At 38.3% G+C, this 13,008-nt stretch overlaps 2 protein-coding genes across 3 annotated transcripts in view; both read left to right on the top strand.

Moving 5' to 3' along the window:
* The first annotated feature begins 492 nt into the window (after window positions 1–492).
* On the top strand, window positions 493–7,397 carry rbm24b (RNA binding motif protein 24b). 2 transcript variants are annotated; one of them, XM_057340274.1, is made up of 5 exons: window positions 493–776; window positions 862–985; window positions 1,683–1,737; window positions 2,321–2,380; window positions 5,521–7,397. In XM_057340274.1, the coding sequence occupies exons 1-5, from the start codon at window positions 606–608 to the stop codon at window positions 5,831–5,833; spliced, it is 723 nt and encodes a 240-aa protein (XP_057196257.1). In that variant the 5' UTR covers window positions 493–605; the 3' UTR covers window positions 5,834–7,397. The 2 variants fall into 2 exon arrangements, with proteins under 2 accessions (XP_057196257.1, XP_057196258.1); XM_057340275.1 differs by lacking the exon at window positions 2,321–2,380.
* Window positions 7,398–11,857: 4,460 nt separating this feature from the next.
* The window catches only part of LOC130557693 (uncharacterized), a 4,899-nt gene continuing 3,748 nt past the window's right edge, over window positions 11,858–13,008 (top strand). Inside the window, exon 1 of the mRNA XM_057339683.1 lies at window positions 11,858–11,942. Coding sequence (XP_057195666.1) covers window positions 11,858–11,942 — 85 coding nt within the window. The remainder of the gene's footprint in view (window positions 11,943–13,008) is intronic.

Below are 13,008 nucleotides of genomic sequence, written 5' to 3'. Positions count from 1 at the left end.
AGCAAGTGTATAATATGAGTCCTGCTTGTGTACAGTAAATATCATTTGTTTAAGTATATTAAATTAAATGCCCGATTTTATGAAATCGGTACCTGACGGCCGGAAACTTAACATGCTCATCCATCAGTCTTGCTCTCCTGTAAAGATGATGCCGTATTTCTATTTTGGTGCAACCTGATAAAGAGTTTCTTTCAGACATTGGGCCAATGGTAATGAAAGCGCAAATGTTGATGTTTGAAAAGTTAAGATACAAATAACAGATTTATTTGGATCAGATACAAATACCAAACAAGTCATACAAATCAACACAGAAATGTCACGTTTCAGTTTAAAGATGAATTCAACCCAATGACTCTTTACAAAATCAATCATATTAGTCATTATTTAGAGCAAAAAAACGTACTTCTTGGTAAGGAGGGAGGGGTTTGTATGGGCGTGGGCGGGGTCTGTGAGTGCGCCGCGTGTGAGCGAGAGCGCGCAGCTGAAGCGTATGGATGTTAGTGAGGTTGAAAGGGTGACACACACGCGCACGTTTCACTCCAGTCGTCTGTTCTTTGCGCTCTGTGGCTGTATTTTGTTTATTGAAGCATTAAACTTGATCCCTGATGATGCACAGCTCACAGAAAGACACGACTTACACTAAGATCTTCGTCGGCGGTCTGCCGTATCACACCACAGACTCGAGTCTGAGGAAATACTTTGAGGTGTTCGGAGAAATCGACGAAGCTGTTGTCATCACAGACAGACAGACGGGGAAATCCAGAGGCTATGGATTTGTGAGTGTCTCTTTTTATTTATAAAAACTTTCCGACCTCGTTTGCGAAAACTTTCCTCAAGTCTCAGGTCTTACAATGCGCGCAGGTGACGATGGCTGACCGCGCAGGCGCAGAAAGAGCCTGTAAAGACCCGAACCCCATCATTGACGGGAGGAAAGCCAACGTCAACCTGGCCTACCTGGGGGCCAAACCTCGCGTCATGCAACCAGGTGAGCTCGTGCCCGAGACCGCAAACTTCATGTGTTCGATAGTGGAGAGAAACTCACAATTCACATCACTTCAATCACTGTTCCAAACTAGTCCGTGGGTGACTGGATGTTGTTGTCATGGTGACATTAAGGTTTTGAGTTTAAAATGTTTTTCCAGTTCACCAAGATTTCGTACTTCTTTCCTTTGATTTTACGGGCACTTTTTCTCAAATTTATCATAACGCTACAATAAAACTACCATAACAGGGTACTTACAGTAGTACAATGTCTAGATACTGAAGTGTTTAAAAGAGAAAGAGAAAGATATGTGAAAGAATGTTTAACCAAACAGTTCTTGGACCCCATTGAGTACCATAGTAGAAAAAAATAGTTAATCTTTTTTTTTTTGTTCTGTTGAACACAAAAGAAGATATTTTGAAGAATGTAGGACAGCAAACAGTTCTGCGGCCCTTTTGACTGCCGTTGTCATTTTCCCTACTGTACAGCCAAGATCTGTTTGGTTACTAGCATTCGTTCAAATATCTTTCTCTGTGTTCAACCAAACAAAATCATTGATATACATGTGAGAAATTCATGACAGAAGTTTCATTTTTGGGTGAACTGTCCCTTAAACGGCGTACTGTAATATACTACAGTGAATACTAAACTCAATACACAATTGTGTGATGAAATGATTGAAGTGTTTTTTCTTTCTCAGGGTTTTCATTCGGTGTCCCTCAAATACATCCTACATTCATCCAGCGGCCTTATGGGTAAGTGTGTCTCAATTAATGACTTTGAGTTTAAATCGAGACGTTTGTATCGTCCGGTGTAAAAATATGATATTGGAAAAGACCATTTCTAGCCAAATGTTTTCCTTCCATCCGCACCCTTGTTTGAACAAGTTGAAGTGTGGAATTGTTTGATTTGAAAATATTTCCGCTGTTCGTCTCCGTAACATTAGCCGGGTGTCCGTCCAAAGTTTTAGCTTATTGGAATATTGCAGAAAATATTTGCGATGGAGCACCGTTTCCATCCTACTAGTCGCTTGCTAATAAACTGCCACTAAACGTCACTAATAGAAGCCACTGAATACTGGTTTTTATTTCGAGATGTGGCGTTTCCATCACTCGTGTCTGATGCCAAACTTAATGCCAGCGTGATGAAAACCCGTCTGTTTGTTGAACCGAACGTTCGAGTGTTTTTAAAAATCAGTCATTATCTTGAAATTCCACGCTCGGTTGTTCACGACGCTGTTAACGATGAACAATATCATATGGTTACATGTCATATCTAGCGTGTTTGAATATTGTGTATTCATCTGTGTCATAAAATGTTGTTTTCCTTGTGCCGTAGAGAGAGTGAAGATGATCATTCGTCACTACTCTATCCGTCCCCTTTCCGCCAGGTCATGAGGTGTGTGCGTGTGAACTTTGGGTTGTGTTGCGTGTTTTCTTTGCACGCCATCACCTTCCTTCTTTTTCACTGCAAACATGTCTCTCTCTGATCCGACAGGCGCTCTCCGTTAACATAACCTTCAGTCGCTCAATTCAGAGACTCGCAGACGGTGATCAGACTGCATGGATGTTGTTGTTGTTGTTGTTGTTGTTTGAGAGAGTTAGTCCGTGTGCGTTTGCACCTGTCTGAAGTGTTGTTGAGAGCTAAACCGTGTGCTTTAACTGGAGGATTTCTGGAAAGCATCTTTGGGGTGCAAGGAGCAGATGTGTGCAGTTTTCAGGATTCCTTTCAACAAGACGTCTTGACTTTTTGTTTCGGAGCGCTCAACGTTGGAGTCGACGCTTGCATGCTTCAGCGAGTCTTCTCGTGCGCCTCTTGGATTTGACTAATGACGCTTTTGTCTTGGTCTTTTGACTGTGGCGTCAGATTCGTGAGAAATTCTCTCTTTGTGAAGTGTAGATCTCCACGCTGCGTTGGCGGTCCGTCCTCGTTCTTGTCGAAGGCTTCAGTCGACCGGTGTGGCATGAGATGAGTGTGCAAGCGTGTGAAGAAGGCCACGGAGCAGCTGCTTTAGCGTGGACCGCAAAGACACAGCGTGACATTCAGATCAGGCTGAAGACGACAGGTGTTCAGACACACGAGAGACCCTCGGCCTCTGTCTGCTCTCATTTATAAACGGACTTAAATTAGACCTGAAGCTTGGCAACTCCGAAAGGTTAAAAAAGTGAAATGCACACAGCAGCTTAGACGCATGAGTATTGTTAACTCTCATATACCAGATTCATCCATCGTTATTCTCAAAAATCTAAAGTCAGTCATCGTTTATTGTCCCTCATCTATATGCGAGTCTTTCTTCAGTGAAACGCGAAAGGAGATATTTTGAGAAATGGTTGTGTTGTAGTCAATGGAGTTCAGTGTTGTTTGATTATCGACATTCTTCAAAATATCTTCTGAAGAAGAAAGAAACAGATATGAAATGACATGAGGATGAATTAATGATGACATCATTTTCATTCTTGACCGAGTTAACCTTAACTAGATGAAATCAGCATCAGAGCAACATCCAGTTCAGATATTATTATACTTTTTTCAGACGTACTGTGCAGATTCATTTCTAACGGACCATGTTGTCTGTAAAGATTGTACAGTAATGTCTGGATTCACTGGGACACGTGCTGGTCAGATTCTCTTTTGAAGCCATAAGAAGAGCAGAAAATAGCCTCGCCGGCAGCCTGTGCTGTCACTCGTGATGATTGACAGTAAGGAATGGAGCGGACGGTCAGATTTAACATCAACACCTGCTGTTTGCTGTCCAATCTGCCCTGCAACAAACACTGCTGCTGTGTGGTGTCATGAAATTCAGCTGTTTAGGACGTTAATTGTGTATTTCTGGTTGGTTTAGTAACGCTGCACAGCTGCGCTGTCTTTTATGATACTGACCTGGTTTGTTCTATCAGTGGCGTACGGGTGAAGACCTCTCTTTCACCGGCTGCTGCCTGTTTTATCTCTTCAGTCGTATATATATATATACTGTATATCTGCCCCCAACTAGAACTTTATGACCATTAAGATTGTTACAATTCTTCTCATTGTCATAATGCCAATATAATGAAATCTTTGAGTTTAAAGAAAAGGTTTTTTTTACATTACAATGATGTGAACTAAATGAGAATCATCAAAAAGCTTGAAAAATCGTAAGTGTAGCACTTCTCATATTATAACCTTCTTCAGATGAATCATTTCAATTCAAGTGTTTGAATATTGTCAATGTACAAAACATCTTACTGGGCATAAAGTTGGGTTTATTTTCTTTATAGAAATCTAACTTCATGTTTGTTTGATTTTAGGGTGAATAGCAAGCTAGATGTGTGTGTGCGCGCGCTGATTTTTTGTTTGTTAATATTGTGTGATGGCGCACTGATTGATGTTGAATTGATTTTAATGTCGTGTTGTATTCTCCAAATGGAGTTCTGTTGGGTGGTGTTGTGTTTTGTTTCTGCTGTGGTTTTGATTGACACATCTGCTTTTAATAGCCATAGTCTTTTATTTGTCTGTAGACTCATTGCAGTTATGCAGAAGATCTGATCTTCGACATCTAAACCAATTCCGTTTAAAAACATTTTTAAATTACAGTTTAGTTGTTATACTTACTACTAGTAGGGCTGCGCAATATATCGAAAGTAATATCGCAACATGCACATCGCAATATTTTGCGACACCTAAATTAACTAAAAATGATAAAAGTTACGTATAGACCACTTTGGATGACGTAAACAACGCTGATCCAAAGCTGGTCCAAAAGAACTTCCTGTTTCAGTTTTTTAACACTACACAATGGTTGAACGAAATGAAACTAACAGAACATTTTTAATCCAATCAAAATGTTAAATGAATATCTTAAAGTTTCAATTATATATGCGAGTTTAAAAAAAGAAACATATGAAAGCGGAAGTGCTTCTGGACCAGTGTTAAGATCTTGCGAAGTGTTAGGTTGATGCAGATAGCAGAGAGACTTCATCAATCAGAAATCATGTAAAATATGTATGTTGGTTATATAGTGTTCAGTTTTTAAATATATATTTTACAAACTTGAACCAATATTCTATCGCACATCGCATTATTTAGCTAATTATTGTATATCACATTTTTCTTTAATATCGTGCGGCCCTATTGGTTATATAATTTTTTCGATATATTTTTGAAACAATTCAAATAGATTTTAGAAAAAGAAACATCGTATCGCATATCGATTATCGCATTACTTGCCATCGCATTTTTCTTTAAGATCGCACAGCCCCAGTATTGAAGCATACGCCTCTAGATCAAATTGTCTTTGAGATCATCAGTCAAACGCGTGTAAACTCTTGCCTGTTATTATTGTGATGAGAGTTTACAGTCTGTTCAAAACAACGGAGTGTACAAAACAAATGATATTATATAATAATAATAATGGGTAAAGAAGCTATCACACTTCACTTTTTCCCAGCATGCTCTGTTGTTTAATAACCTTTAGTGCATTTGGGTTTCTCTGCGAGTTGTTTGTGATGTGAATGTTTTTGTTTGTTTCTTGTTTAATTGGGGCTGTCTGTGTCCTGCAGGATTCCTTCTCATTACGTGTACCCGCAGGCGTTTGTCCAGCCCAGCGTGATGATCCCTCACGTCCAGCCGCCAGCCGCCTCCGCCTCACCTTATCTTGATTACACCAGTGCCGCCTATGCGCAGTACTCAGCTGCAGCCGCCGCTGCATATGAGCAGTACCCTTACGCCGCCTCCCCGGCAGCCACGGGTTATGTCGCTACCGGCGGCTACGGTTATGTCCAACAGCCTCTGGCGTCACCTGCGCCCGGAGCCGCAGCGGCTGCGTATAGTCAGTATCAGCCGCAGCAGCTGCAGACAGACCGCCTGCAGTGATGCAGTGATGAGCGGCGTCTCTGGTCCTGATGCTGAGAAGAGCCGGTCACTGGACCGTTTCTGGTCTCTGACAGTGTTAGCCAAAGAGATACAGAAAAGACTTTTTTTTTATTGTTTTGTTATTGGTATGCATACTACTGCTGTTTTATTTGAAGTATTTAATATTTATTACATAAAAGCTCAAACGTAGAGTTCTATACTGACTGTCCAGTACTGTTTGGTTACTTGTGAAAGTAAGAACGAGTCACAGGTTGTAGATTCAGAAAAGACACCAGTGATCCACATACACACAAAAAAGAATTCCTAAAGGGACAGTTCACTTAAAAATGTCATTACTTAAATAGGGCATCACACTGACCCTCATGTTGTGTCTGAATCTTTACCATATAGTGTTTGTACTGATGCCTAAAAAAAACATCTGAACAGTATTGAAGTAGCCAATGTGTGCTAATATAATCATACAACATTATTTTTATACAATATCGTTTTAATCATCATAACATATGTTCAGATTAACAATGATGGGGTCTCCAGTGTTTGACCTCAGACAAACACACACGAGTCACATGAACGATTATTTCTTTTGTATAAAACAGGGCTATTAAAAATTCTTTCAAATTTTCCTGTGATAAAAATAACGGTGAACAGGATTCACAGATGTTGGTCATGTCAATAATCACAAGTGTTGTATCGGGGGGTCTACGTACATTGATTTATTTATACACGCACAACTGTTTAAAAGGTCCCGCAGTGAGCAGTTGGATGGAGATTGATCAGATTAGTTTCGGCCTCAGCTGTGCTTATGTTGACGCGGATAAAGTGCCTTAAAGATTGGTATACAGTATTTATTATAATGGTATTTGTATGTATTTCTACTGCTGCTGGAACTCTTTTGATCACATATACTCGAGATATAAAGCTGTACTGTATGTTCACTGTCTGATCAGTCTGCTGTGACCTCTATTCTCTGTGCCTTACATTGTCTATCTGATAGCATTTGAGGGATATTTGAACTGGGTTTATAGTGAAGTTGAATTTTACATTTATAACAGGATTCATAGAAATGAAGTCTGTCAGCACTACTGAGAAACACACTGATCTGATGAGAGCACTGTTTAGTCATTTTTTGTATTAGTTATGTACTTGGAAACATGGCTGCTGTCTTTGTGTAGCGTGCTGAATTGTTTTACACATCAGAAATTCATTACAGGGTAAATATTCTCCACTCATTGAAGTACATGTCATTGTGTTTTCTCAGGTTATAGCAACAATGCTTCCATGTGATTGATTATAATTCAATAAACTCAATTCTCTTGTATGTAATGCTACTGTCAATATATCTCCAAAAATGCGCGTCAACGATCAACAACTGTCTTCTTATACCTTTTTATATGATTGATTTCTCTCCGATATTCAACACTGGACCTTTAAGAATACTTTGAGGTCATTTTTGAGGTATTGTATGAAAGTAAAATGTTTATAAGGAAAAAAAAACTAGCTCATGTTCTTTCTATTTTTAGGATTTGCTTTTAATATCCTTAATATTGCTGTATAATACATATAACATACCAACAATAAAATTATTAATATATAATGAGTTGTTTTTATTGTTACAATTTAATATTCTTTCAAGGGTCCACAAATGAAAAAGTCTATGAAATGTTTATTTCTTTATTAATGTTTTATCCCCATTAGTGATTCATACAAACATAAAATCAAATTTATTTAGATTTATAGTAACTGAAAATTTGTCTGGACTCTTATCATCAGGGTGTTAAATATAAACAGACGTTCCAATAAACTGACAATAAATACATGATTTGAGAATTTACATGTCTATTTTTGACTCGAAATATCACATCCATAGCGATAAAATTCGCCTGCTGTAGTTTTCTAATAACTCTTTCATACGAGAATTACTCTTTTATACTTTTTACTTCCTGTCACGTCCGTGCGCTGTCCTATCAGAGCGAGGTTTCGCCGGAAGTCACGGATGCTCAGGTGTGTTGAGTGAGTTGCTGCAGATATTATAGTTATAAAACATTAAACCATTTTATTGTTTTTCTGACAGGAATGAGGTTACCTGTCGGCTCATTTTTAACATGTGTTACTCTAAATTACACTTTTGTTAGGAACTGTACATCAGTTTTATTACGGTAAAATCCTGTTTAGCAAGAGAAGGTAGAGTAGGAATGTCACCACACTAAATAGAATCTGGGGCATGTTCAAGCTCAAACCGGTGCGCAACGTTTTGCTACGGTTTCCGGGTTGAACGACACGTTTCCTGGAAACGGTGTGCAACAGGGTTTGAGATGCGTTTTCTCTTGTTTGGTGGGCGTGTCAAGAATGTCGGCCCAATCAGCAGCAACATGTGTATAACCCACGTGGTGTTAAAGAGACAGCTCGCACAATGCGACCAAGTAAAGTCGTTTAAATGTGTCCGCTGCAGCTCGGTATGCGCAACAATTGAAGATATTAGAAGAGATGTATTTTGAAGTATTAAACACGTATTTATTCCGATTTCATCAGGCTCCGAAAATTCTTCAAAAAGAACACAAAGAATGGCCTTCTCAGCTGCCGTAGTTCAACTCTTGCGTCATCACAACAGGGTGTTCAACCGCTCCACCGTTTCCGTTTAAAAAACGGTTTTGCAACGGTTTGTCGGGGCTGAACGCAGCCCTGTTGGTTCACGACGCGTCATCAATCCGGAAGTCGGCCATGTTGGAGGCATTGAACGTAAACACTGCTATTGAACCTAATGGATATCGCAGATATTGCTGGAGAAAAAAATATTCTTCTTTAGAAATAACTGAAAATAAAGTGCTTTAATGCAAGTCGATTACACCCAAGAATCGCTATAGCCATATGCTAACATCACGTGCAGTATAATTAATTATTTTCTACTCTGAACTTCACTCGCGAGTCTGTAGTATTTAACGTTACTGTGTGAAGTTTAACTTAACTATTCTACATAGATGTAGACACACATTCATGTGTAAATAATCACTGTAACGCAGTTAAGAGGCACGCTGTTTTATTAAATAACTTGGAGGTGATTTAGTTAAAATCAGACTGTCAGCACGTGTATGTGTGTGATTAAATGATTTTTTAACAAAAAAACTGCCAAAAGTTTTCTATGAGGATAAGGTTTAGGGGTAGGACTTGATTGGCGAACAAAATAAGTAGTTCACTACGTCTATGAGAAATATAAGAAATTGGGTCGTCAGTCCTTATGTAGGCTATGTGATGTTACATATGGCCATTGTGATTCCTATTAACCACCTATTAACTTTAGTTTGTCAAAATATCGCGCCCTTTCCTGCTTACAAAGTTCTTCTCTATATGATTTAGCAGCTTCCACGCGTTTTTTCCGTGGTTTAGACATCATAAAGTAGTAGAACAACGTCTTATGTAGTACATTAACCTTGCAATCCATGCTGTTGTTTAGATCCGAGTGTCACCAATATGGCCGCGCATCCGGGTAACTGACCACACCGTGACGTAGCCCTCTCTAACATGAAAATGATGTACTGTGCTTAACTCATTTATTACACCACCTGTCATAATAAAGAAAAACAAATTAGGAATCTGTCCAAAACTGGTTTAAAAATTAAAAAGATTATTGTTATTTTTTTATTAGGCAAAATAACAAACTGAAACTGGGTTTTGTTTTATTTGTTGCCTGCAATGCCACGTGGACAATAAATGGACTGACATATCCAACTTATTTTCAATAAATGTGTTTGTATTTTCTTCAGAAATATAACAGTCCTGAATAAAATACAAAAACATATATATATTGAAAACAAGTTGGATATGGCCATTTATTGTCCACATGGCAGTGCAGGCAACAAATAAAACAAAACCCAGAATATTATGGGCACATGCACACGCAGAGAAGTTTATTTGACCTTCATCATCACGTGACTTAAATACATGACAAACACTTGAACGCCATCTAGTGTCAACAACAAAATGACAACAATAGAATGTCTCCAACACCATTGAAACTTATTTTTCTATAACTGTAATTTGACATCTAAATGAAAAAAGCGTGCAATGTTTCCCGTAAACCAGATAATTCATGGATAACAACGATGATGATATAAGCATTAGAAACACTACTGAGACTAAAGATCTTACACATCCTGCTGGATTAACCATTACAGAAATATCACAAATGTTTCTGTTAGTTTAGGTCAGACGTGGCACAAATCTCACATTGAGTGCTGGTCTTAAAGTCCCTCTTCCAGATATAAGACAAAAAACACAACTATCTCTCGTTTTGGCCACTGTGTGTATAGACCCCCCAGGCCCCTACACTGATTTTCTAAAAGAGTTTGCAGACTTTATGTCAGACCTATTGGTTCGTGCTGACAAAGCACTAACGGCTGGAGATTTCAACATTCATGTAGATAACGCAAATGATGCTTTTGGAGTTGCATTCATAGATTGAGCGAACTCATTTGGGGTCAACCAAAACATTAACAAACCCACCCGTCGCTTTAATCATACCCTAAACCTAGTTATATCACATGGAATCGATCTTAGCGATGTAGAGTAATGTCTCCGATCACTACCTTGTGTCATGTCAAATGTATATCGGAATTGAAGGCTGCATTGCTCTGTGTTATCGACAGGGCTGAACAATTATCCCAACCACTAAAGATAGATTTACAGATAAACTGCCCTGAACTAAGATCGGCTAGGGCTGAGCACCACATAGATACTGACCAAAACAATCCAAGGTTTTTATTTAGAACGGTGGCTACCCTAACAAATAACCAGACACCACCTGATCAGATTATTCCAGCAAACCTCAGAAGTCATGACTTCATGCTGTTTTTCACAGAGAAAATTGAAAACATTAGAGAAAAAATAACCAATGCTAAACGTTTAAGTCTGTAAAATTGTGCTCTTTCCTAAAAAAACGACATACACGATAAATTTCAGTCAGGCTTTAGATCATAGCATGGAAACCGCACTTGTTAATATGACTAATGACCTATTAGCATCAGACCAAGGCTTCTTTTCACTACTAGTTTAACTTGACCTTAGTGCCGCATGTGATACCGTAGATCATGCCATACTTCTACTTCAAGCTGTCGCATGAAAAAAACAGACAGAGTGGAAATGAGTTTTTATAGTTGAACGGAGCTTAAAACTCACCCTGTCTAAAGAAATATGAAGTAAACGTGTTTCAGTATATCTATATTTCCCCCAATATGCACATTTTGGACTAAAAGTCCTGTGATCACTAACCGGGAGCAAAAACGGGAGGATGAATATTTCTCAACTGCACTTGTCTTCCATGCATATTACATAAACATGGAATATTTGATTTCAATCTGAATCGGATCATTTAAAAGTAGACATTTTATGCTTTCTTTAGACATACGTTTCATGTTTGTGTGATAAGTATTTGCAGAGTTTTGGATAAGTTTAGTGACGCGTTTCAGAAATATGCTGTTAATTTTCTTTATTTTACAAAATCACACATGTTGTCATGTACGCACGTAAAAGTAGAGCACTTACAGTTTCTAATCTTACATATACAGTATGTGTACACCCAAAAATAATGCAGTATTTTAAGTCTCTTTTGCTCTGATAAGAAAAAGTGATGTAGCAGCACCCGTCGATATGGATGTTAAAGGGAAAGTAATCGAAATAACCGACATGGGAAAATTACGTCGATTAGAGGTCCTGAATGTCGGTTTCGGTTACTTTTCGATTAATCTCCCAGCCCTAGCTACTATAAAGCATTAAACGGTTTAGCTCCCGCTCATGTAACAGAGCTTCTATCACGCTACAACCCATCACGCTCTCTACCGTCATCTATACTTCTGATACCTAGAATAACTAAATCCACCAAAGAGGCGAGCGCCTCTCAAAAACACATATGTGCCCTTTAACCTACACTTTTCCGGACACCTATCCAGGGCTTTCGGACGATACATGATTTATCATCAGTTTTACTCTGGCACATGATTAAGTGTAATAATGAGCTCATGGTTTAGCGTAATAATGAGCAGCCCAGTGTCCGTGACTGTATGCGATAAAGTATGTGTGGTGTACGTGCAGTTCCTGTCTTCGTGTGATCAAATATTTGGTGTGTGTGCAGGTGTTCAAGTGCTCAAACTCATACATGAGGCCCATAGCCCATATTATATCAGAAAAATACATGAGACCTATAACTAACTAAATGTATCATTTTATAAATACTATATTAGAAAAACCACCACAACGTCTATGAGGAGGCCTGGGAAGCTCTCGGATGTCACCTAAATATCTCTGTTTGTGCTCTGAAGATGCCGGAAGTCCTCTAAACATGTTTAACGTCATGTGGGTGAGTAAAAAATCACACAAAGTTGATCTTTGGGTGAACTTCCACTTTAACTGATCATCAGCTCCAGCCCAGGCAATCTCCTTCAACAACCAAGAGCAAAGATGGACACTCGTTATTGTAATACTAATAAACTTAGGTTTGTTTTTTCTCTTTCTTCCTGTAAAGCTGCTTTGAAACAATGAAACATTGTGAATATATAAATAAAACTGAATTGAATTGAATTAAACACTGTACAGCAGTTGCACATATTACAGTTATGTTTGCTCAGAATTATCTGTGTTTAAGATGCAACATTTATGTTTGTTGTATATGTAACACTTTCATAAATAAATTAAAGATTGAATTACTTTCAGATTAAAGATCTCAACTAAAATATTTATATCTTTAGTTAATGTGTCATCTTATCTTTTATTTAAAAACGTAACCACACACTCTTCTGAATAATGGGAACCACAAAATTCTAAAATCTCCAAGACAATTGAACATTAACAAGTCTGTAAAAACACATCAAATAACACTTCAAATGTGTTCTCCTAATGCAGTCTCACACAGAGGGAACTGAAGATCATCTGCACAACACTATTTTAACACAACACAAATCATTCATGTAGTCCCTTGACTAGATTAAGTTTGATGACTATATACTACCCTGTACAATGTCTCTTATATGTTATTATCCCCCATTTTCTGTAAAATAGTCTTTATTTTATATATGCACAATTTAGAATGTTTTAGACTGTAAATCGTATTATATTGTATTGTCATTGTGTTGAATGTCTGTACTAGAAGCTTCCAACACCAAAGAAAATTCCTTGTGTGTGCAAGCACA

The sequence above is a fragment of the Triplophysa rosa genome, linkage group LG8 (genome assembly GCF_024868665.1).
Source record: "Triplophysa rosa linkage group LG8, Trosa_1v2, whole genome shotgun sequence".
Lineage (NCBI taxonomy): Eukaryota > Metazoa > Chordata > Actinopteri > Cypriniformes > Nemacheilidae > Triplophysa > Triplophysa rosa.
Note: the sequence above shows the minus strand (reverse complement) of the source record. Positions and strands in the feature narration are given on the sequence as shown.

Bases quoted from the DNA above. Each gene is read 5' to 3' on its own strand.
- rbm24b (XM_057340274.1), top strand. From the start codon at position 606: ATGATGCACAGCTCACAGAAAGACACGACTTACACTAAGATCTTCGTC. The intron at 777-861 runs GTGAGTGTCTCT...CAATGCGCGCAG, and splicing joins AATCCAGAGGCTATGGATTT to GTGACGATGGCTGACCGCGC. The intron at 1,738-2,320 runs GTAAGTGTGTCT...CTTGTGCCGTAG, and splicing joins TTCATCCAGCGGCCTTATGG to AGAGAGTGAAGATGATCATT.